The 24,753-nt window shown below is 43.8% G+C and overlaps 2 gene segments (V, D, J or C); both read left to right on the top strand.

The window, feature by feature from the left end:
- Positions 1 to 1,432: 1,432 nt before the first annotated feature.
- LOC124991240 (T cell receptor beta variable 3-1-like) lies at positions 1,433 to 1,896 on the top strand. The segment is given in 2 exon segments: positions 1,433 to 1,481; positions 1,580 to 1,896. Coding segments are annotated over 2 exon segments (366 nt in total).
- Positions 1,897 to 11,575: 9,679 nt separating this feature from the next.
- LOC124991239 (T cell receptor beta variable 5-1-like) lies at positions 11,576 to 12,214 on the top strand. The segment is given in 2 exon segments: positions 11,576 to 11,667; positions 11,787 to 12,214. Coding segments are annotated over 2 exon segments (477 nt in total).
- Positions 12,215 to 24,753: the final 12,539 nt, after the last annotated feature.

The following is a 24,753-nucleotide window of genomic DNA, read 5'->3' as shown; positions in this document are numbered from 1 at the left end:
TGCCGCCCGCAGCATCAATCGCGGGGTAATTTATCGGAGGTGGACTGGAACTCAACTACTTCTATTACTTTATCTGGGCTACTTCCTTGCTTGTTTGCTTGTTCGCTAGTTTATAGAGGAAGAGAGGCTTTGCTTACTTTTAGTTTTAGAGGAAGAGAGACTTTGAGAGGAAGAGAGACTTTGCTTAGAGGAAGAGAGACTTTGCTTAGAGGAAGAGAGACTTTGCTTAATTTTAGGGATACTACTCTTTCAGAGAGGCTATGTTTATCAAAGGTCTACTGCTTCTTCTTAGAGGTGCGTCCAGCATCCTGCATCTTAAAGGTGCATGCTAGAGGTGCATGCTATCAGAGGTGCTTTCTATCAGAAGTGCTTCTTAGTGGTGCATCCTGTGACCTGTGATCTGGAGGTGTCTTCTTAGTCACTCATTCTGCGATCTGCAACCTTCATTCTGCGATCTCCTCCCAGGTGAAGAGAATGTCTTATATACACTAAGGCAGCCAATCAGCTTAGGATTAAGTAGCATGGTTGGAGCATGTGCCACGGTACCAATCAAGAAAGAATGGGGAATATCTGTTGATCACTAGTGCAAAGGAGACATTAACTAATTGGGCAAAAGTAGATCTTGACATGTTAACAGTAATTATGCACCACCTCTTGGCCCAACACTAGCCACCATCCTAGGGCTCTCTGCAGACGGGGAAACCATTCCATGTAGATTTTCCCAACTTCCATGCTGTCACTGACCCCTGTAAATTCTTGGTTCCCAATGTACAGTGACTACTTAATCTCTAGCCTCCTCTTCAAGCAGAGCACCACACAGGTCTGCTCTCCAAAGAGAACATTGTAGGTAGCAGGGCTGCAGGTAAGTCCCCTCAAGTCACACCAACAGTGTGCTGCTGAGAGTCATCACGTTCATGCATCTTAAATGGCAGCAGCTGGTGTTTGGATGAGAACTCAGGACAATCTCCTGCCCACGCCTAAAGTGGTCCAGGGGCCACTGAGCACAAGCAGACATTCAAGGGAGCCAGATGTGAGTGGGGTCATCCAGCATTATCAGAAAACCAAAGAAAAGGTCCAGAGCAGGGAAACCAGCCTCACTCTGACACTGTCCTGGAAAGCAGAGGCAGGGCAGGGTGCCCCTCCTGTGATCAGAGGGAGGGAAGGAGCTGCTGTGCAGGAAGGGCTGTCAGACACAGCCTGGAGGGTGCCTGCTCACCCCCACACCTCCTCTAAAAGTCCCACACACTGTGACAGGAGCATGCTGAAGACAGGAACAAGGAGGAGACTGTTCATGGAGACCCTGAGAACAGGGAAAGGATCACAGCAGTGACGTCACCAGTGAAGCCCCTGGAGAGCAGTGGAGGCTGCAGAGGCTCTGACTCTGCAGACGGCAATGCTGAGCTGGGGCCTGGCCTGGCCTGCCTGACCTGCCATGGGCTCCAGGCTCCTCTGCTGTGTGGCCCTCTGCCTCCTGGGAGCAGGTGAGTCCTGGGCACAGGTGGCGTGGCCCTGTTGGACCTTGCCTTCAGCCAGGGCTGCCTCCTGGGATTTTCCTGAATTCTTCTTCTTTCTTTCACAGGCCCCCGGCACTCAGGTGTTTCCCAGACCCCAAAATACCTCCTGGCACAGGCGGGAGAGAAGAAGTTCCTTAAATATCAGCAAACTCTTCGCTTTGATACAATGAGCTGGTATAAGCAGGACTCCAAGCTGTTGCTGAAAATTATGTTTAGCTACAATAATAAGGAAATGATTGTAAATGAAATGGTTCCAAGTCGCTTCTCACCTGAATCTCCAGACAAAGCTCACTTAAACCTCCATGTCAAGTCCCTGGAGCCAGATGATTCTGCCTTGTATCTCTGTGCCAGCAGCCAAGGCACAGCCCTGCAGAGTCACTGACTGCCTGTTCACAAAGCTGCCAGGCAGCCAGGAAGCTGTGGGGACAGTGAGTTCCCTGTGCCACAGGCTCTGCTCTCCAATTCTGTGGGCCCCTTGGAGTGGAGGGTCTGTCTGCAGCAGCCTCCAGGGCACCTGATGGACAGCTGAGTTCTCCACACACAGAGCCTTGCAGAATTCCTCTGGTCAGCTGAGTAGGGGCTCCAAGAGTGTCACCCACCCACCGAACTCCACCAACAATGGAAGACCTGAGGACTTTAAGTGATGGAGCGACTGTTTCTTGTCCTTCTCTGCTCTACATATACATAAATATGTACATAAAATATATACATATATGCAAATATATAATAATATATAAATATATAACATTATAATATAATCTAAGTGCTATTTTATATATATACACATATATAAATAATAATAATAATAAGCATATAGATTTGTTTTGGAGATCCATGTCCATCTTTAGCAATAGGTCAATCAGAAATTAAGAATGGCAGAGAAGCAAATCCAAGCTGCTTGTGCACTGGAGACTGCATCCCTTCAGGAAGGTGTGCAGTAGGATCCCGTCCCCATCCCAACTCACTGTCATCTTTGAACCTTCCTCACAGCAGGAAGCAGGCAGATGATGGAAGGTGGTGGAAGCTTGGGAAGGACTTGAACTCAAATCTCTAGGCAGTAGTTACTGTTGCCCCACCTGACATGAGAAGGCAAGATCAAATTTACATTTGAGTGAAGAACACAGGCAACAGCATTGAACAGAAAACTGATAGATTTTAGGGGGAATGAACATCTATGAAAACTTCGAAAATATTCCATGTGAAATATTGTGAAGCAGTTTATGTATTGCACTTTGGAAAATAGAGAGTAGAGGCTCTGCATTAGGTTATACTCTTCTAAACTGTGTTAGGTTTATTCTATTAGATGGAACATAGGATTCTCAACTTTGCCCTCCCATTGGGCCGTTGTAGCATGGGGTCATTATTTCTTAAGGATGCCCTTTTGGGGTCTTAGTGAAATTCACATCAACATCACCCACATCACTCTGAGTCAGAATGCAAAAGTCCTCCAGGTTAGTTGTCTTCTGAAATATCTGCTTAACTCTCCAGCCTTCCAGAATTTTGTTTTCTTCTTAACTTTCTGGCTTCTGGTTTCTCGCCTTCTGCACACAAAGGAATTGCCCCAGAGGGAAAAAAAGAGATCTCTTTATATATATATATATATATATATATATATATATATATATATATATATATATATATTTCCCCCCTTGGGCTTCTTTTCAATTCTCTATACCCCAAATCCCTGTTGTCTTGCAATTGCATAACTTTTTTCTATTTATCTCCAAGCATTACATTTTCTCCATTGTATATAGATGTGCTTATTTTAGTTTACTACATCACTGTACTCTGAACTCTTCCACCATTATTATTATTATTACTATTATTTTGCTGTACCACGGAATTCTGTGAATAAAAATACCTATATTCTTCAACACCCTGGTCAATAATCAGGGCTGGATGGTCAGTATCTGCTCAGCACACTGCTAAGGATCGTGAGATGGGCAATCTCTGGAGTGTATAAGTGTAGTGTCCTGGGTGTGGCTCCTGGTGCTAATCCCCCTGCTGCTTCAGACTCTTTGCTCCTCATTATCCCCTGGCTGTTCCAGCCCTCCCCAGGGGCTGCTGGCTCTGTGCAACACCATGCAAGTCTGGATGGCTGTGGCTGGAGCTGGAGAGCCTGAGTGCAGGAGAAGCTAGGCTTTGGCCAGACAGTGGCACTGTGCTATGGGGAAACAGGGGAGGCTGGACTGGGAGAGGTGGAGGGAGTGAGAGTAGAGAGGAGGACCCCAGCCCCTGACCCCATCCTCCTGTCTGCTGGGAGCACTGGTTTGCACAAGTCACCAGAGTCAGTTCCAAAGTGACTCCCCTTGTCTGATCGCACCCCTGCTATGGTGTTCTGGTTCTGAACCTTGTGAGCAAGACATGTTGCAATAAGCACTGCCAAGCCTCATGGTCTCAAGGACAGAGACAGGGACAGAGGATAATCCGCCCCAGCACCTCCCCAGGTCCTGGCTCCATACTGGAGTCACAGTAAAGCACTTTAAGTGGTGGCAGTGGTCCAGTAGGGCACCATGATCATCTAACCATCCTCCCTCCGCAAAGCCTTAGACAAGGAGGGAACAATGGTTCTAGGGTGCTGTCCCTGAGCTGTGACTGAGCAAGGGAGAAGGGAGGTCACTTGAGGGGGAAGTGGTCTGTCCTGAGAGGGGTCCTGGGAGGAAGGGGTGGAGTGAGCTGCATAAGGAGGAGAGTAGCTGAGGACAAAGGGCACTCAGAGGAGCATCCTGAGGAGTAGGAGGGGGCTCTGCTCCTGGTGCATCCCTGTCCTTCCTCCAGCCTGGTCAGGACAGGAACACCTTCTACAGGAATCTAGGTAGAGTGTCCTGGGAGGGGAGCAAGAAATATCCCCTGGAGCTGGGGAAACAGACAGGGACAGTGACATCACAGGCAAAACCACCAACCAGGGTCCTGGAGCTTTAAGACACTCCCTGAGCCAGGGTGTCCTAGCCTGAAGATGCCCATGTAGGACCTGACTGCACCTTGGGCTGTGGGCTGCTCTGCTGTGTGGTCCCCTGTGTCCTCGGGACAAGCGAGTTCTGTGTTCCAAGGGGCTGTCCTTGGACTCCAAGCTGAGTAAGATCCTTCCTCCTGCGCTCAACCTGAATTTTGTCCTTTCCTCCCCACTGTCCCCATGGACACCAGCATTAGCCAGACACCTAGACCCCTCATCAAGGGACCACACATAAGAAGTCCCTGGAATGTGAGCAGCCTCTGGGACATAATGCACTTGTTGGTACAAGCAAGTGCTAAGAAGGCCCTGAGCTCAGGTTCCTCACGATTATAAGGAGCTGGTTAAAACCAGACTGTGCCCAGGGGCTTCTCACCTGAGTCCCCGACACCCTCTTATCCCCTCACCTGCCTCCCTGGAGCCTGAGCGCTCAGCCTTGTGCCTCTGTGCCAGCAGCTGAGACCCAGCCCTGCAGAGTCACCCTGTTCTTACATACAAACCTGTGGGACGACCAGGAAGCTGTAGGGGCAGCTGAAGGCTCTGAACATTTCCTGTAGGACCCTGGAGGAAGCTGCAGTCCATAAAAGCCCCTGCCAATTCCACCCACATGGCAGCTCTATGTTCTATGGCATCTGCAGCAGGGAGGCTTCTTACACTGCTGTGACCCTGCTCTGTCAACTGATGAAAAGATGAACATTTTGTTTCTAGGTGTTTTTTTATTTTTATTTTTATTTTTTCGTACCATTGAATGAACCCAAGGGTACTTAACCACTAAGTCAAGTCACCAGCCCTTTTTGTATTTTATTTAGAGATAGAAACTTAGTAAGTTGCTTAGGGCCTCGTTGCTGAATCTTGCTTTGAACTTGTGAATCACCTTCCTTGGCCTCCTGAGCTGCTGGTATTACAGGCAGGTGCCACTGAACCTGGCTTTTTAAATTCATTTTCTAACATAAAATGAAAGAAGCCTGCTGAAGAGTGGATGTGTTGGTTGAAGAGGTCACTTCGGTCCTGTAAACAAGCGCTTGTGCCACCTGAGTCACATACTTTAGAGGACTAAAGGGAAGACCCTGTCCCCCCAGGTGTCCTGCTGTCTATGGCTCAGATTCTACCACTTCCAAATTCCTCTCCACCAAGGATTCCCTGTCAGCAAAATAACACCCTGTAGGGTCAGCAGCACACAGCTCTGGAAAACAGAAGGGATTTCTAAAATGGGTCCCAAGTTAGAAACAGCTACAAAGGACAATAGGAGATCCCAGCTTTGGAAAATGTTTTGAAAAAAAAAAAAAAAATATATATATATATATATATATATTTATATATATAAATTAAATATATATAAAAATATATAAATATTTATAATATTTATATATGGAAAGATAAACATATATATATATATATATATATATATATGGACTTTTCCAATTCTATTGTCCTTTACTTCAGCTTGTCTCTGTTTCACTTTCAATCTGTACTCTGAATCTCTCCCCTGATGGAAGATCCACATCTGTATGGTCACTTTCTTTGAACCCCAGGAAACCTGATGGAAGGTTCCCCTGATGGAAGATCCACATCTATATGGTCACTTTCTTTGAACCCCAGGAAACATGACCCATGACATACTCAGCTGGGAGCTTACTCTCCACCCGTTTGTCTTCCCTTGCTCTGAAGTGTCCTTGTGGGTTGCAGGTCTCACTTTCTCTCTGGATTGCCTCTCCACACTGACCTTTACAGGGTCATTTTCACCCAATTTTCTTTATTCCCAGCATTTGAAACCGTCAGGGTCAGAGCCTCTGCAGGAGATTTTGCACAGACCCACAGGGAGGAAAGCATGTCTTACTGTTTCATTGGGATCTTACACCCTACCTTGCTATCATCAAGCCTGTGTTATCAAAGGGTCCCGGTCAATCACGCTACTTAACCCTTTCTGCACACTTCAGGAATGCTCAGGGTGTGCTGTGGGACATCTGTGTCCACAGTGCTACTCAGGTACCTGCTCTCCTGGGATTGTCCTTGAGTCAGTGGGGGCAGTACAGGCTGAAGATCACCAGATCTCTTCTTGGAGCTACTAAGGACCAGAGCCCCAGCTGAAGGCCTTGGTCTCCTCAACCCTGCCATGGACAGCAGCCTCCTTGGCTGGGTGATCCTTGGTCTTCTGAGCACAGGTGAGTCCTGGGAGTGCTTGGGCAAGTCCCATCTTGTGTAGCCCCGAGGGCAATTCCAAACTAGCAATTCATTCTCTCTTTGTAATCTGCTTCCTCCACAGCACGTATGGAACCTGGAGTCAGACAAGCCCCCAGCCATGCTGTCACAGAGGCAGGGCAGGATGTGACTCTGAGGTGTGACCCTGTTGCTGGTCATTCTTCTCTCTATTGGTACTGACAGACTCTGGGAAATGGACTGGAGTTCCTGGTTTCTTTCTATAACAAGCTTCCTTCAGAGAAGGCTGAATTTTTCAGGGATTGATTCTCAGATGAGAGGTCTGAGGGATTCTTCTCCACCCTCTCCATGGATTTCCCCCAGCCAGGGAAGCTGAGGGACTCGCCCATGTGTCTCTGCAGCAGTGGCTTAGGCACAGACCCTCAGAGACACTTCTTGCCATTGCAGAAACTCCAGGCTTCTGCTCCAGCTCTCAGCTGCCTCAGGAAGGTGGGAAGTGAGTGGGAATGCAGAGATCCAGTAGAGGTTAAATTAATTCTAACAGAAGAGTAAATAGTAATGGGGGTATGAGAGTCCAGGGTATTTGGGAATGCTCATGGGCATCAGAGAATTGGACTGTGGACCCAAGGATCGAAAAAATACAGCCATGGGAGTGACCATGAAGTTCTGCATCCTCTTTAAGTCTTGGGTTTTTAGAAAAATATGCCTTCCATCTTACAGTCGAAACAGGTTTTCTAGAAAGATGATGAGGGATTTTCATGAAGACACTAATTATCCTCACCTGGAAACTTTCTAGAAGGTGGAGAATCTGAACACCAGAGTTTGAGTCCTAATAAGGAGGAATGTTCTGGAGCAGTAGGTGGCAGAGACAGAGGTCCCCCAGCACCCTGTACCCAGTACAGGTGCTGGGGTCCAGCCCTAGCAGCAGTCGGGGGTCCTAGGTGGATGGGAGGTGTCGGCGTGGTGGAGAAACAGCAGACAGAGACACCAAGTGTTCCGAGGCTGAATCTGAATCTTTATTGTTCACAGAATCTTTTTCTATGTTTTTTCTTTGGTATTGATTACATCATTTCATGGTTAATACAAGGAAATGTTAAGTAAAAAATCTTCAAGAGTATAATTAATGATCTTATTCAAGAAACATGTTCTTACTGTATGATAACTTAAATAAAAAAAAAAAAGCCCAGTTCCCCGCAAGGTAGAGGGCAACATGCTCTGTTTAGTTTTAATTTCCCTGAAAGAATACAAAATAAAATTTCTATAGAAGTTACCCTTTCTAAGAACTCTAATGTTATTTATTAACAGTGGAAATTTTTTGTTATTACTAACAGAGAATAGAGAAATTGGCTTACAGTTAATATTTATTCTATTTCACGTACTCAGTGGTGGACTAAAACTCAATTTTGATCTTTAAAGAACTAGGTGTAGGAAGAATACAAAGTGTACTTATGATCAATCTATTTTTTTTATTAAGTGGGAAAAATACCCTTAAACTTAATCATAAACACTAAGAAAGCAATGAAGACCAAACACCACATCAAAGTTCAGAGGAATACACTCTCATATACAACTTTTAGAGAATTGTATACTAAAAGAAATCACAGGCTCCTTACAAATTTGAGCAAATCATAATTGCTTATTTATGATTCATCTAAGTATTAGTATTAAACTTTATTATATGTTATTTTGTGTCCCAGAACCATGAAATCTCCCCAGTATTCTCTATAACCTGAATCTAAGGATATATTGATAATTAGTATTAAAAGCAACTGCACATGGAGACATGCCATGCCTATGACCCCCAACAGAACCATGTCAAGTGTTGAATCCTCTACTCCAACACAACCGTGTCAAGTGTTGGAGTGGTAGAAATAGATGCGGCATACAGGGAGGCTCTTTTGGGAACCAGGGCTTCCCAAGTGAGTGTTGGACATGGTGTGCTAGGCTAGCTGAGTGCATATTTGTATCTACTCATTCATTCTGGCTAATCCTGTTAGTGACTGGCCTTCTCCATCTCTTAGCTGATTGGATGGCATCAGCTGCTAAAGACAGTAGGAGGAGGCTCCTTGCAGGGCTCTGTCTCCTTCCCGTATAGAGCATCTGCAGCCTAAATCAGTGCTCCACGTTCGCCTGTCCCAGCCTCAGCCACAGCACAGCACAGCACAGCCCAGGCATCTCTCTGCAGAAACAGCAGACTGAGGTGGCAGCACACCATGTCTGCTCCACCAGACTGTGATTCCAGCCCCAGCACCTTTCCTCAACTGCCATCTTCCCATCCTGCATTCTTCAAAGTTCCTTTGGTTCTGCCCTTTGAGGAGAACTGTTCTCACTTCCTCTAGGCAGGTGACAACTCCCATTGTCCCTCGGTAGAGTCTCTGTGCTCTTTCCCTTGCCCCACACTCCTATTTCTTCTGGGTTCTGATTACAACCCCACCTTATTCCATTGACCATGCCCCTGTCATCATGCTGCCTTCTGGTGTTGGGCCTCGGTGCTGGGTAATACCAGGTACAGTTCTATTATTGATCATATGTACATGGCAAGTTCCATCTTAGGACATTGTTATAAAATTGGATATGGTAGGTAGATAGATAGATAGATGGAGTTGTGCTTCTATATCTATGTACATATCTATGCAATGCCAAATCCATGCTAAAATCCATAAATGTTCTCTAGATGAACACTGACAAGTTCTTAAGGAAGTGGACTGAACAGAATCTGAGTTCCGTAGACCTCTACTGAGTTAAAGTAAGCTCCTATGTTAGGAGCTGACCCTCCCATAGACACTTGGAGATAGGGTGGTCCCCACCCCATTCATCATTACGTTTGAAAGAGATGGTTTGCACATCTTTGATAAAGACATTACTGGTTATAAATTTGGCAGTTTAGCTTATCTTTATTTACCTTTAAAATGGATTGACACAGATTTCAAATTGGCAAAAAAGAATTTACAATTACAGAATTTCTAAAGTAAATTCTGGAAGAAATGGAGGATGGGTAGATTGGTGATCCTGCAAAGACTTGAAAGTTGATGTGAGAAGTAACAGCAAGAGGGAAATGGGGAAAAGCTATGCTCTGTACCATATGAATCTTTGGAAGGCTTCCTAAAGTCTTCACCAAACTCTTCTAAATTTACCATACTTAGTGTGATGGGTTTTCTGAACTAATCCAAGACAGTCTTAGCTTTCTGTCCAGGTCATGAGACTGGGTTAGAGGGAACCAAGGGAATATAAACCTCCATTGGAATGACAGAAATCTTGGGAAAGACATTGGATTTCTGTTCTTTGGGCCCTAGAATATTTCCTGTAGATCTCAAAGAGGAGAGGACTTCACAAGTGTTAGCTGAATCAAAAATTTGTTGTCTTACATCGATAAAATACAGGCTAAGAAAGAAAATGATGATAGGAGTCATTATTTCATGAAACTAATGATATATATTTGTTCCTAGAGACACTAAAAAGTGACTTCTCTTAGAGAATCATATACATTTTCCCATAACAAAACCCTTACAAATGATAATGTTCCATGTCAGGTGTGTAACTCTGATCTGCTATGAATTAACCGTACCCAGTCTTATGTGTAGGATATCTTTTTCATTCTTGCTTTCATTGAATATCTTCACATAGTATATTTATGATGTTTGTTGAAAATTCTTAGTTGCATTCTGTGGATGTATATTGAGCAGCTGATTATTGCGTTGTTCCATTGGATTAATGACAAAATACCATTAATAGGAAGTTTGTGAGCAACAGGCATTCATTTCTCACAGTTCTGGATGCTGGTTGTCCATGGTCAAGGCACTGGCTGATTCAATGTGTCATGAGAGCCTGCCCTCTGGTTCATAGATGGCAGCGTCTCACTGTGTCCTCCCATAGTAGGAGGACTATCTAGCTCTCTCTTTATAAGGGAAGCATCCCAAACAAAAGAGTTGTATCTTCATGAGACACTGTATGTGTGGGTGTGGATGTGAATTAGTGTGAGTTTGTGTGTGTATGTGTGTGTGTGTGTATGCATGTGTAGTTTCTTCTGGAGATTCCTCCATCTGGACACAGTGTCTCTGGTGGCATTTACTAAGAGGCACAACATCACTGGCGAGAAGTCACGGGCTCTTCTAGGTAGCAGCAGCAAATTAATATCCAACCAAATCATCCTTAAATAGAGCAGATAGAATTTTCCACTTTAAGATTTTATAAACCTGGAAAAACATATGTAATATTTAGAATCCTTCTTTGAAAATTGCACTATTAAACTTTGGCAATGATCAAATGAAACAATTTTTGTCTCCACAGGCTTTCAAATCCTCCATTTGGACTTGAAAATCAACCCTAAATTGTCCAGAATGAGAAAGCAGCAGAATGAGGGTGGATGAGGGGATGAGCGGTGGGGATCTCTTTTCCTGATTTAATCAATCATGACATGAGTTCAGAAGGTGGACTGCATGACACTGAGGGCCGGCCACGGACCACTTGGGGGCACTGTGGTTTCATGGAGCTGCAGTGCACTTGAGAGACCTCAGAAGGTATCCCAGGAGAGCAGGGCTGAAGCAGAAGCTGCATCAGGTGTGGAATGGGAGGCAGGTGGGTCTCTTAGTTGGTCCTGAACCCTTGAAATTAAACAAAGTTATCACTGGTTAAGGGAGAAGAGAGCATGGGACAAGAAAGGAGGTTTCTCTGCAGTAAAAGGTGAAGGGGGTGGAGAGTTCAGGACAGGGAATCAGCGTCAGGCCAGCAGTGGCACTGCAGAGGTGGACCTCGCATGGAAGGACACAGGGTGTGGAGCTGGCCCAGAGGAGGGCGCTCAAGCTGACCCACCTTCAGATCAGGGGCTGTGCAGGGCAGGGAGGGCTCAGTAGGTACAGCCTGGGTCTTGTCACTGGTGCAGGGAGGTCATGTGAGAGCGTGCCATGTGATGCTGACGGGAGACTAGAACTTCAGAACCTCTGAATGCTCAGCCAGGTGGCCCCACCCCTCGCCTGGAGACCGTGGGCTCTGATGCTGCCATGGGCTCCAGGCTCCTCTACTGGGTGGCCCTTAGTCTCCTGGGGTCAGGTGAGTCTGGACACGGCTTCTGCTCTGTGCTCTTCTCTCCTGGAGCACATGGCAGCCCAGGATGGCTGCAGCTGGACCTTCCCCCTGGGCTCTGCCCTCAGCTCCCTCTCCTCCCACAGGCCCAGTGGACTCTGGAGTCTTGCAAACCCCTCAACATCTGGTCAAAGCAAGAGGACAGCAGGTCTCCCTGAGATGCTCCCCTCTCTCTGGACACCGCTCTGTGTACTGGTACAAGCAGACCCTGGGCCAGGGCCTCCAGTTCCTTTTTCAGTATTACGACCAGGAACAGAGAGAAAAAGGAGACATCCCTGCTCGATACTCAGCACAGCAGTTCCCTGGCCTCAGCTCTGAACTCAACCTGAGCTCCCTGGAGCCGGGCGACTCGGCTCTGTTCCTCTGTGCCAGCAGCTTGGCACAGCCCCACACGAATGTCAGCCTTCTGTACAAAATCATTCTTGTCTGTGTCAGGAAGTGGCAGGAGGGTGGCGCCTCAGCCAGGCTGGTTCAGGCCTGGGAAGCTGCCAGCCTGTCCAGACACCTGTACTGAGTACACTGGTGGTCTGCTCCTGTGCCTCACAGTGGTGCAGGGCAGTCCATCCACCTGTCCCACCCCTGAGGGGAAGCGGCTTCCTGGTCTCAGGCAGCCACAGGCCGAAGTCAGCTCCTCAAGCCTGGTGGTCCCCCACCCCTGGCTCTGCAGATCTGCCCCCTCCACTGGCTTCCCTCTCCCAGGTCCCCACTAGCAGAATGGGAAGGTCCTGCAACATGCATCACAGCCTCCTGCGTGACTTGTCCAAGCAGCACATGACTTCAGGCAGACACAACCCAGTGGGTCCTTCTCTGTGAAGAAAAAGGAAAGGCACAATGTTCTGCACCTTGGTTCTCTAGCCCTGGCATAGACGATGTCACGTCATATTTCTCTCATGGTGGTCTGAGAACAGTGAGGGTTTCCAGCTGAGGATCAAGAGGAGGGACATTTGCAGAAGTGTCATTGTCCTGTGGGTGAGAGTCAGACCTGAGGGGAAGAAACAGGATCATTTTAGTCACTAATTTGCTTTGTACTTTTATTTAACAAACAGCTTTTTGTAGCTGACTTTGTCCAAGTCAGTGTTCACAAAAGACAATGAATAAATAAATAATTAAAAAATAAAAAGGAAAATGTGAAAATGGGGTGGGGAGAAAATGAGGAAAATAGAAAAAATGAAAAACAAACTGCTTTATGCCATTGAGTCTATGTAAGTATATAGGATTTTTTCTCATTTACTGTAGTTTACTCAATTTCTGAATTATGCAAATTTTCTCTTTAGCTAACGACCCATTTTTCAATCTTAAAAAGATATTTAATTATGGCACCCACATTAAATGAGAGCTAACTCCTGATTGAGTTTCGAAGAGCGTAGCAGTGTACAGGGTATGGGCACAGCATTGTAGAGCAGACCTCCAGAACCTGTGCATCTTGCTTATCTGAAACTCTGTACCCTTGACAGCAGCTCCCCTCCTCCACCTGCCACTCCTGGCAAACACCACTCCATTCTCTGTTTCCAGGAGTTTGACTACTGCAGATTGCTCGTATAAGGTGGGTCATGCAGTGTTTGTGGATTTGCGACTGCCTTATTTCCATATAGGTGTTGCTGCTGTGTCCCAGGGCAAGACTCCTTCACTTTTAAGGCTTCCTAATATTCCATCATGTGTACATGCCATGTTAAAGTGGACACTTTTCTAATTTTACACTGGCTTTCCTCTGGAAACCATGTGTCACACTAGTTGTGGGGTCAGTTGCAGAGTGGCAAGCACGAGTACAGTCACACACATTCACAGCTCAATTCTTCTCTGTGGAGAACACTCAGGAATAGCAATGTCATTGCTCATTACCAATTTGCTTTCTATAAAATAAACCCTTCATTTCCAGCATTTCATTTACTCAGAAATGCAGTTATCAGAGGAGAATCTAAGAGGAAAGTATTATTATTGTCCTCATTTCCAGTTGAGAGAATCGACCTATAAATAAAATAACTTGACTAAATCAAGGAGCTGTTAGGATGCAGACTGGGACTCAACCCCTGGTTTAAGTCCTGAGTTTGTAACTCTATGTGACCATGAGCATTCACAGAGAGATCCTGACATTCATAATGACAGTGCTGTCCCCTTTCCCTCTCAGACCTGGATCTAATTAAATTGTTAATAGAAACCCATTCTTCAGGAGATAGTAGGCAGGAAGATCTGGTGAGCGCCACACACTCCTGATTCTGATCAAAGCTCCAATGGGAGCTCATGGGTCACAGTTCTCCAGAGACACAGACGAATAGGATCTCTCTCTATGTACCTATATCTGTCTACTTATAATCTATCATCTACCTATGTTCACTATAAGGAAATGTCCAAGGTGATTATGGAGGCTGGTATACCCAAAATCTATAGGGTGGACTTGTAGGCTGGAGAGTCAGTAAGTGCTGATACCACAGTCCAAAAGCTGTCAGTGCACAATTCCCTCTGATTGGGGGAGGATTTATCTATTCATTCCATACACACCTTCAACTGATTAGATGAAGCCCATCCACCTTACAGGGAGCAATCTAATTTTCTCTGCTGATGAAAATGTTAGTGCAATCTCATGTGAAAGACTACTGACTTAAATGATAATCTCATCAAAAACGACTCTTAGAGAAAATTCTAGAAAAAAGTTTGACTGAACTATCGTAGCAGTAGTCAGTCGAGCCAACACTACATTTCCCAACTCACCATCTTCAAGGATATGTACAAATATAACAACTATAAAGTCCATAGCATTTGGTAGAATGAGAATTCAGATAGGTTCTCTCTGTTGATCTCAGAGCCTTGTTCATCATTTCTTTTTCCCAAAGCAAATACAAGCCCATAAATGCCAAGTGCCTGGACCCCAGACATGAGTTTGTGCCAAAACTCAAACACACACAAACTCACACACCCACACCCACTCACGTCACTGGGGAGAATAGGAAGAATCTGAAACACAATATTATATATTATAGACCAGTTTCATAACTTGTTGGACCTTGGCTCAAATCATTTTAAGCATTTGAAGAACTCAGCAGGAGATTATTGAACCAAGCATGAGATCCTTCCAACTTAGAGCTTGGTGCACCAGGATACAGTTTCTTATCTCCTCTGTTTTTATCATTTAATAATGGCAGGCACATGAACAAGGGGCTATTCCCTATGAGATACAATAGTTCAAAGAAGAGCAGCAAATTTTCCTCACCCTTGAGTCAGCCATCTCTCCCTGGGTCCCCCACATACTTCTACCCCTCTGTGCCAACAGGTCACCTACAGGTCTGAATGACCACCATCCTTCACAAGGGGAGGGGCATCACTGGAGTGAGGTTCTCTGTGAGGCGGTCTCACCTGAGTGCAGGGACCAAGTGCTCCGAGTGAAAGAGAAGTTGTCCTAGCTGCCTTTGCCAGGTGTCCCACCTGCCAGGAATACACAAGAAACAGGTCAAAATCTTTCTCAACTGCACCTGAGCCCCTGGGATTTGGAAACTGGATTCCCAAGAATATCTATCATTCATTGCAGGCTGAGGACTTTAACAAGGTTGTGATCAGTTGAGCAAATCTGAAAAACATACTTGTAGGAGACTTTGAAACACACAGGTCAAGAGCCACCAGGAAGACATAAGGATTTTCCCTAAGATTCTAGATTCCAGAAATGATTAAATGACTGAGTCAAAGTAGTAAGAAAGAATTATAGCATCACTGGAATATAATATCCATAGAGTTACAAACTGGTTTACAAAATGGTCAAAAGAAATAGAAAGTGGGTTCCATTCTACACCACCCACTTCGGCATTTATTTTGGCTCTGACCTTCTGAGAAAGGGGTGTGGCCCCTCATGACAGGAAGATTCTGGGCCCAGGCAGGGAGATTGAAGACTCAGAGAGACACCATGCAGATCTCTGTTCTGTTCTCAGTAGCACAGGGCCTCAGGAGACCCCTCTGTCTGCCTGGCTCCTGCCATGAGACTCAGCTTCCAGTGCTGGGTGGTGACCTTTTGTCTCCTGCAGGCAGGTGAGTCCTGGTAGGCCCCTGGGATTTCCAGGGCCCAGTGCCAACCAGTGCACTGGGGCTGAAGCACCAGCTTCTTCTTTCTCCTTCTCTACAGGTCCAACAAGAGCTGGGATCACTCAGACCCCTAAATCCCAGATTCTGAAGACAGGACAACGCATAACCTTGAGATGTGCCCAAGATATGAAACACGACAGCATGTACTGGTACCAACAGGACCCAGGGCTGGGGCTGAGACTGATCCATTACTCACATAGTGTTGGCAACTCAGAAAAAGGAGAAGTCCCCGACGGGTCTGGTGTCTCCAGGCCTAGTAAAGAGAACTTCTTCCTGACTCTGGAGTCACCCACTCGCTCCCAGACATCTTTGTACCTCTGTGCCAGCAGTTACTACACAGTGCTTCAGGGCCACCTGCTCTCTGCACATAAAAGCAGGGGAGGCCCTGTGCCCCAGGGCTCAGTGACACTGGGAGCTTGGATCTGAGGATTCTAGGCAGCTTGGGGTAGCTCAGCCTCACAATCTCCAGACCATGTCAGCCAGGCTTCAACCTGACCTGGGCTCAGATGTCTCTTCTATAGGACCCTAGTCTTTACTCTGGACTGTGCCATTTTGGTAGGATGTTCTTTCACCTCTTGACTTTTCAAGTCACAGCCTTTAATCTAAGGCTTCCATAAGAATGTGTTTTGTAATTTAGATTCACCTAGACTCCACGTCTCTCCTGGGAATCCACTGCCTTCTCTCTCTAGGGTTCTCCCCCAGTCCCTTCCCTCCTGTGGTGTCTGCTGCAGCTCACCTCTCTCATATGGATCTTTTCCCCAGTGGTGCTATTGGGGTCTTACTCCTTCCACCTCACTCTGCTCTCTCTGCTCCAGTCATGCTACCAACCCGCATCCAAGCCAGGTTTTTCCCATTCAAGAGACATCGAAGGTGCCTCCAAGCTGGGCTTCTGATTCTAGGAATTTGCCTCCTGAGGGACATGTTCCCTCATCTCCTTCCCAGCTCAGTTTCCCTTATCGATGCCAGTTAGGCAGTAGAATTTAGCACAACTTGAATTTTCCAGATTCTTGGTGGATTATTCCCCTCCACCACTACGTTTTAACTTCCATGAAGGCAGGGGCTTAGGTTGCTCCCTTTTCCCCTAAGGTTTCCTGTCCACAGTGAATTCATTTCATAGAGAAGGGATGAGCAAATAACTGAATTGATAGATGTACCAATGACATAAATACTCTTGGTCCTTGTTATGATTTAGATGTTGGGGGTCCCTCAAAAAACTCATGTGTGAGAAAATGCAAAGAAATGTAAAATGTCAATTTTACATGTGAAATGACTGGGTTATGAGATCCTTAAACTAATCAGTACCTTAATCACCTCATAGGAATTAACTGGGTAATAACTGTAGGTACATAGGGTTTGACTGGAAGCGTTGGGTCTTTGAGGATGCACCTTTGGGGTATATGCTTTGTCCCTGGAGAATGGACTCTCTCTCTCTATCCTTCTTAGTGGGCATGTCCTCACCTGTATTCCTCCTCCATGCCTTTATGCCAGATGTTCTACTGTAGACCTGAGGAAGAAGTCAGTCATCTATGGATTGAGATGACTGTAGGTGTGAGCCCCCAGATTACCTTTTCCTCCTCTACATTTTTCTGGTCAGGTCTTTCGTTACAGTGGTGAAAAACTTGACTAAAACAGAAATTGGTATTGAGAAATTGGATCATTGCTGTGACTAGCCTGACCATGTGGTTCAGGAGCTTCTGGAGCTTTTTGGAATTTGTGGGAAGAAGTTTGGAAAGTTTAGCATTGCAAGCTGGAAAAGCTTTCGAATTTTTTAAGTGAATCTTAATGGGCGATTCTGGCAGGAGTTCAGAAGGCCAGAATGCTGATAGGACTCTGCACAGCAAAAAATGGGCTCCTAATGAGACTGGGGCAAAGGACAGATAGTTGGTTATCAAAGAAGAGAAAATGGATAGGTAGCACTTCCCCATCAACCAGTTGCTAACTCTACTTGGGGAGCAGAAGGATCCCACATTCCAACACAAGCAAGCAGCCTCTAGACGGCTCTCTTCCTGCCTTTTCATCACATAGAAAAGACAAGAGGAGAAGGGAGCATAAGAAGTAAGGAAACCTAAACTCTATAAAGGGGGAAGACAAAACCACTCCCATGAGCACCAGCTCTGGGTCCCTGGCTTCTCTCTGGAGGAGCCTCTCTCTCTCTCTCTCTCTCTCTCTCTCTTTCTCTCTCTCTCTCTCACACACACACACACATACACTTTTGTATCAAATAACATTTAATTTCTGTCTCTTTGCTCTTGCCTCCACATTTCTTGAGCGTTTAATCTTCAAAACTGGGAGAACGAAGACCCAGTTCCTCCAGAGCAATCCCCTCTCCTGACTGGTCAGACATTAGTCATTGAGAGAGGGACATGGAGTGGTTCATAAGGAAATGCTTGGGTTACCTATGTTCACCTATTAAACCTTTAAAAGTCTGTAGGGATTATCTTCATTATTGTTTCTGTGTTCCTGTGTGCTCCATTAGCTTCTTTGACTGCAAATAAGGAGATTATACCCACGACCTTTCAATTCACCTTTCGCTTAGATTCTTCAGGGAAAAGGGCATTAAGTGTTCAATACCCACTTGATGTCCTCTTCACCCTCTGGAGATTCCTTGGCCCACAGTGAGAATAAGCTCTTTATTCCATCCTTTACACCTAGTGTTTTCTGTTTCTAAACATGGTCTCGACAAGCTCACTGATGGAGAATCATGACCATCAGAAGGAAATACAAATTTTAGTACCATTCTATTATATAGCTTACCTTATTCTGTAAAATGGAAGAAAATAGTGTAAGGTTCCTATGTGCAGGTTAAAGACTTCTGAGACCTTGTTCATAAAACCCAAATTGTGCCAAAATATAAATTAGATTCAACTATGATCCCTCCATTCTAAGTGAGGCCCAATTTCTTCCTCACCAAAAGTTCATTAACTAATGGTAGACGCAACACAGATATATCAAAACTCATTACAAGAAAAACATGTAATGAGAAAATCCCAAGGTTGTACCTCACAAGGTAAGAATGGATAATCCAGAAGCTTGCATCTTTTTCATGGCCACCCATGTAAAAGCACAGGGGTTATGACCACACTGTTAAGGAAGCAATTAAATCCAGAGGTCATGCATGGAAGGAGGAAGAGGGGAGGAAACTGCTCCTGAAGCTACAGGATCCAAAATTGGGTACAGGTCTCCTAGCCAAAGTGACAGTTCCTCAGTGCAGGCACTCAGTTTTGTTCTTTAAGTTTGTTTCATTTTGTTGTTCAGAGGGGAGCCTCATCCTCAAAAGTATTAATGGGAGTTGGCCCATAATTTTCTGCATCTAAACCTCGACTGATTACCAACTGGAGTAATGGGGAAAAAAAATGGTCTCCAGAGGAAACATAAAATATAGCATCACATTATAAGAGACTGATTTTACAAAAGGAATGAATGGCTAAGATGCCCTATGTATTAGGATTTGGCTCTCAAGCTCAGAACAATAACTTCCCTTACTTCTCAGCTTCTGCCAGATCTCTATCTTTCCAAGGCTTGTACCTAAAATGTAAGCTGCAAAGGCTTACAGAGCTTGCAGAGCTTGCAGGGCTTACAAAGTTTGCAGAAGTCCAAAAAGAAATGTTTAAAGTCACTGTGGCACATAAATATCTGGCTATCTTACCTTCATTCCCACTCTACCACCCTGCTTTATTAACAAGTTCCTCCCTAAACACTGGAGCACAGGGAGTAAAAAGGGAAAGGTGTCATACATTCAAGACTTTACCTTGAAAATCTTTACCTGAGGATTTCAGGACTCACACATTCTTTGAGTATCTGTAAAGTATCTCTAATACTTTGAACAATCTTCCTTTAAAAATTATAAGAAGGAAATAGACATGGTGGTGTTGGGAATAAATCTGATAATGATAAAGAATAAGTGGCCACCTGAACCTTTCATTTCAGTGACCATCATGGCTGTTGGACTTTATACCTAACATACATGACTGACCTATATTTAAATAAGTCATAATATAAAAGTCTCAATTTTAATTTCTCACAGGTTCAATTAAATAATGACTTTAATAAACATCTGTACCATCATCTCCTACCTGTGGAGATCTACCTACAAAAAAGTTTTAAGATCTTTGTTTCCTGTCTGCTTTATGTATGTATGCACACCTATGTACTGTATTGTTGTGTCTACATGTGCTTATATCCATATACATGGTACCAAAATTGGCAAATAGAGAAATGAGTGCTCATAAATTAAACATTAAATGAGAAATGGATCCAAATACCTTTCAGTTCATGTAAGTGTTTTTAAAACATTCAACTTACATTGGGTGAAGAGATGGAATTAAAATGTTTTTAAAATTACCAACTCACAAAGTTTTTCCAGGTGGTCAGACAATTAACAGAGTATTAGTTTCTATAAACTGTCTAGCATGGAATATCTATTACTACTAGGATTTTTCCTCAACAGGGAAGAGATGGCTAATACTGTTAACATTTGTCTGATGTCTTGTTTTCAAAGTTAAAAATAAGTAATTTATATTTAACATCAATGGAATTAATCTTCATAAATGTGTTTGTTAGAGGAGGTACCTAATTAATTTGCAAAGTTAAGATGCTAAAACATCAACTTCTAAACATAAAACCAAGTACTCTTGTCTTCTTAAATTCCATAATGTAATATATTTAAACATTAAATGTGTTTCCATAAATTGGTAAATGGAAATAAGGTTTAGAAATGCTATGTTTGTGTGTCTTCACTAAAAACAAGGTTACTAAGAATAAAGATTCTCTCAGGTATAATTCTACATACAAAGAGTTCAACAGGTTTCAGTCAGGTTTTAATTAAAGTACTATGAAAGTACTATGAAGTATTTCATCTTATTGAAGTGGAGTAATTTACCTAAATTTGGAAATTGTATAAGGATTGCTTCAGAATGAGAATTTCAAGAGCTCAAGAGCTAGGAAAGAGATATAAGCAATGTCTACATATGGAAATATATTTTAATATGGAAAGTAGAAAGAAAAAGAAATGTTTCCAGATGAGAAAATCTTTGGGTGGGAAAGTAAAAGATTGTAGAATGTCTAAATAAATTGCAGAAGGTATGGAAAGGATAGATCTCAAAAAGTTTGTGTGTAAGTAAGGTAACAATAATTGGTACAATCAGTTAAAGTCCTTTAAGGTTTTTCCTAAGGTCAAATATAAATATACTGATATAGAGCAAAGTTTAATTCTATATGTGTTACGGTAATGAGGATTTCTTAGAACATTAATATGTTCTTGTCCATCAAGAAAATTTCTTGTTTCTGTTAAGTTTTATTATTTAGAAAAACTAGTATTAAAGGAATTAGTGGTTTTACAATTTTGGTTAACAAACAACTGTGATTTTAGAGTATCATACTACACTAAAGATTCTGAATTTTTCCTTAACAGATAAGCTTGGTTAATATAAAAATCACCAGTATAACTGTGGTGCCATCACAGGCTTCTTTGCATACTAGGTATAATCTTACATTTGAAGTGTAAAGTATTTAAATTACAAGGTTTAGAAGAGCATTTTACCAATCTGGTGTTCTCGAACTATAGCTTAAAGTAAAGGTATGGATTATAAAATTGTTTTGGTTCATAGCTATTATATGAACTAAATATGTTCTTACTCTAATTAATTTCATTTTGGATTTTCCTTGTAAATTTTATAACTATTACCTGTTAGTGCCTTACAGAGGTTCAACTTCTAATATAGCAATCATAGTTAATTTGAGACAACAGACCATCACCCATAGAACAGATAGGATATAAGACTGACCTCCAATTAAAAAGAAGGGGTAAATAACTAGCTGTATAGACATTAAAGTTAAAACCCAGTACTCCTTCTTTAACACTGGTGCAACTGGCTTGCTGGATGTTTCAAACCAAAACTTGGAGAAGAAAGTTAAGGATGTAAAAGGGCCAAGAAGAAAATAGCCAATATTTGGCTCTTGCCCTCTGAATCACCTTGAACCCAGGAAACAAGGATATTTTGCTAAGGGCTTTACAATTCTGGGCCACATGACATCTGGATCAGGGGGATCAATGAGACCCTGGAGAACAGAACCCTGACTAGTGTACACACTGCACAAAGGAGGGTCATTGGAGAAACATCCATGATGTCTCTGAGGGACGCCACACGTGGTCAATAAGACTCTGACCTATCCAGGTAGATGGTAGTAAAGAAGATAAAGGGCTGCTCACAAATTCCCAACACTGCCCACATGAGGAAACTCAGCTGACCCTTAGAATAGATAGGAACAAGGTCAGTTTGACCAGCTTGGTCTTAAACACCTGACAAGAGAGTTACAACCACAGTACAGCCATACCTGGGAATTTAAAAGGAAAGACAATAGTTCTTTTAATGTAACTGAAGATGTACACTTGTTTCAGCCCCTCCAGTAGTAAGACTAGAGTATATGAAAGAGGAATTCATAGACATGAGTACCTGAGAACTACCAGAGGAAAGTATCAGAGTCAGAAGCTTTTTATGTCAATTTAAGGCCTACAAGTCTTGCTAACCTCTTACATAGACAGATTTGATCTGTTTTTGCTAGTATGATTATCTACTCCTAAGTGACAGAAATAAAGGGATCACTACTAAACACAGAGGTTATGTGAATTAAAAGTTTTTTTGCAAAATCAGATGATACTAGATATCTTAACTACATTTATGGGGGCATCTGAGACATTATATAAACTTAAGTGTTGGGTTTACATTCCTGATAATTCTGACAATGTAACTAATATCCTTGAAAACATATATTCCCAAGTAGAGGTCAGGACCTCACTGGCCTTGTCATGGGACAACTTCTTAGCTCTTGCACCTCCTGGTGAAAATTTCAGGTTTCTATCATCATGATATTCATTGACATGTTCTTGATGCTACATTTTTAAAAATTAATCTCATTCCAGTACTCATTTCTTTTTGTTTCTCTCATAAAAGCAATCCTCTCTCAGATGACTTTTCAATCTGTTGCTTCTAAACCAGACTTTTACCACAGATCACTTGACTGATCCAAATTATTCCTAAAAGGGACACCCAAACTGCTTGCCTCATGTCATCCCCTCTCAGCCTAAAGCAGCCAGAGTGGTCATTGCCCATTTCCCCTTACAGTAATAAGGTTTCCCTTAATCAGAGGGAAGAAAGAGACTGGGGCAAAGGACAGGTGGCTGGTTACCAACTAGCTATGAATAGACTTTGGGGAAGGTACAGGATCCCACTTTCCAACACAAGCAATCACTTCCTGGACCAACTCTCTTCCAGCCCTTTGGTCACTCTGCCTTTTGGTTATGAGGACATGAGAAGAAAGCAAACCTAAATTCTATAAGGGAGCAAGACATCCCATTTCCACGACCACCAGTTCTGGTTCCAGCTCCTCACTAGAGTCTCTCTCTCTCTCTCTCTCTCTCTCTCTCTCTCTCTCTCTCTCTCTCCCCCTCTGTTTCTTTCTCTCTCCTCTGTTTATTAAATAAAATTTATTTTCCACCCTTGCCTCAGCATTTCTTGGTTGTTTGTTTGCCAACACCAGGGAAATGAAGCTCTCTTTCTCTGTTTCATGTTGACCATGTCTTGACCTGTTTCCCTCCACCACACCCTTCTGCCATGATGTCCTGCCTCACCTTGAGCCCACAGTAAAGGAACCAGCTTTCTATGGACAGAGATCTCTGAAACTGAGTAGTATATAATTTTTTCCTCCTCTAAAATTGTTTTTATTGGGTCTTGTAGTCATAGCAGTAAAAAAGTTGAATAAAACAATTCCTTTTTTTCCTAGCTGAGATTCAGCATTAATGACAAGAAGTCACATTCTTTGATGCTGGGTCACAGTGGGTATGTGGTTGATGAGCAGTCTCTGTCCTGGGTCTGTCCTTGAGCCTCACCTGACTCAAGGTTTTCTTCTGTTGCTGCAGTCACAGAATCCTCCAGGTATGTGTCATCTCCTTCAGCCTCTTTGTCCACAAGAAATCTAATGCGATACGAAAGATACATCCATAATTCCATCCTTAAAGTTTTCTTTCCTTGAAACCACTTCTGATACCAATAAGTTTCTATCAATGCAGTAGAGTCAATAAAAGCATTATGGGAAGAGGTTTATCACAGAAATTAGGCCTAATAGAAATATGGGCAGAGCTGAGGCAGAGTAGGCCTAGAAGGTCGACGTCAAGGGTTAAAGGGGTGCTCAGTAGTCAGGGACCTTGGAAAACTGGTGTGGAATCAGAGCCTGGAGTTGCATGGGAATGAGGCCTCAGAGCACACCCAGACACCTGGTGGGACTTTGCACAGGACCAGAAGTGCAAGGAACATGCCTCTGGGGAAGAAGTTGCCTCTGTGTGTGGCACTTCTGTGGTTCCATAGCCTGGCTCTCTTGGATGTTTGGACAATGAGCTATGCACAGAATGCAGAAGTAAGAGGACACCTGCGGTCTGTTGCACACCCATGTAACTGACTTCCACTGTATCTCCCTGTTGAACACAATAACCTTCCAAGTGGCTGTTTTACTCCTATCTTCTAAACTCTACACAGATGCCTCCTTGGGTACCTCTAGCCCAGACCATTCTGGAACGTTTCCAGATAAGGTAAAGTTGAGTTAACGCCGTTTGGCATGGGAAGATTTCCCTGGTTTCAAACCTTTCGCATTTGAGCTGTGTTCCCCAGGTTCCTTCCCTTCAGAATACACTTCCCTTCCAGGTAGACTGCAGACTCAAGTGTGATGTCTCTATTCTAGATTTCCCTTCATGACTGTGGCTGAGGTCTTCCTCCTACTCAATAGCAGGGCTGTGTCTCTTGCTTCTTTTTCTTCATGAGCTTCCATGGTGCTGGCTAATTCTTAGTTAATGTGACTCTTTCATCTACTCAAAGGAGAGCTTCTCACTCCAAAGTGAAGAGTAGTTATTTAACTCTGAATTAGTTGGAACTAAGTAGTGAAATGAGTACTGATGTTGACTAACTCTCTTAGATTGCCCAAAGATAGAACAAATCTTTG

The sequence above is a fragment of the Sciurus carolinensis genome, chromosome 8, assembly GCF_902686445.1.
Source record: "Sciurus carolinensis chromosome 8, mSciCar1.2, whole genome shotgun sequence".
NCBI lineage: Eukaryota > Metazoa > Chordata > Mammalia > Rodentia > Sciuridae > Sciurus > Sciurus carolinensis.
Note: the sequence above shows the minus strand (reverse complement) of the source record. Positions and strands in the feature narration are given on the sequence as shown.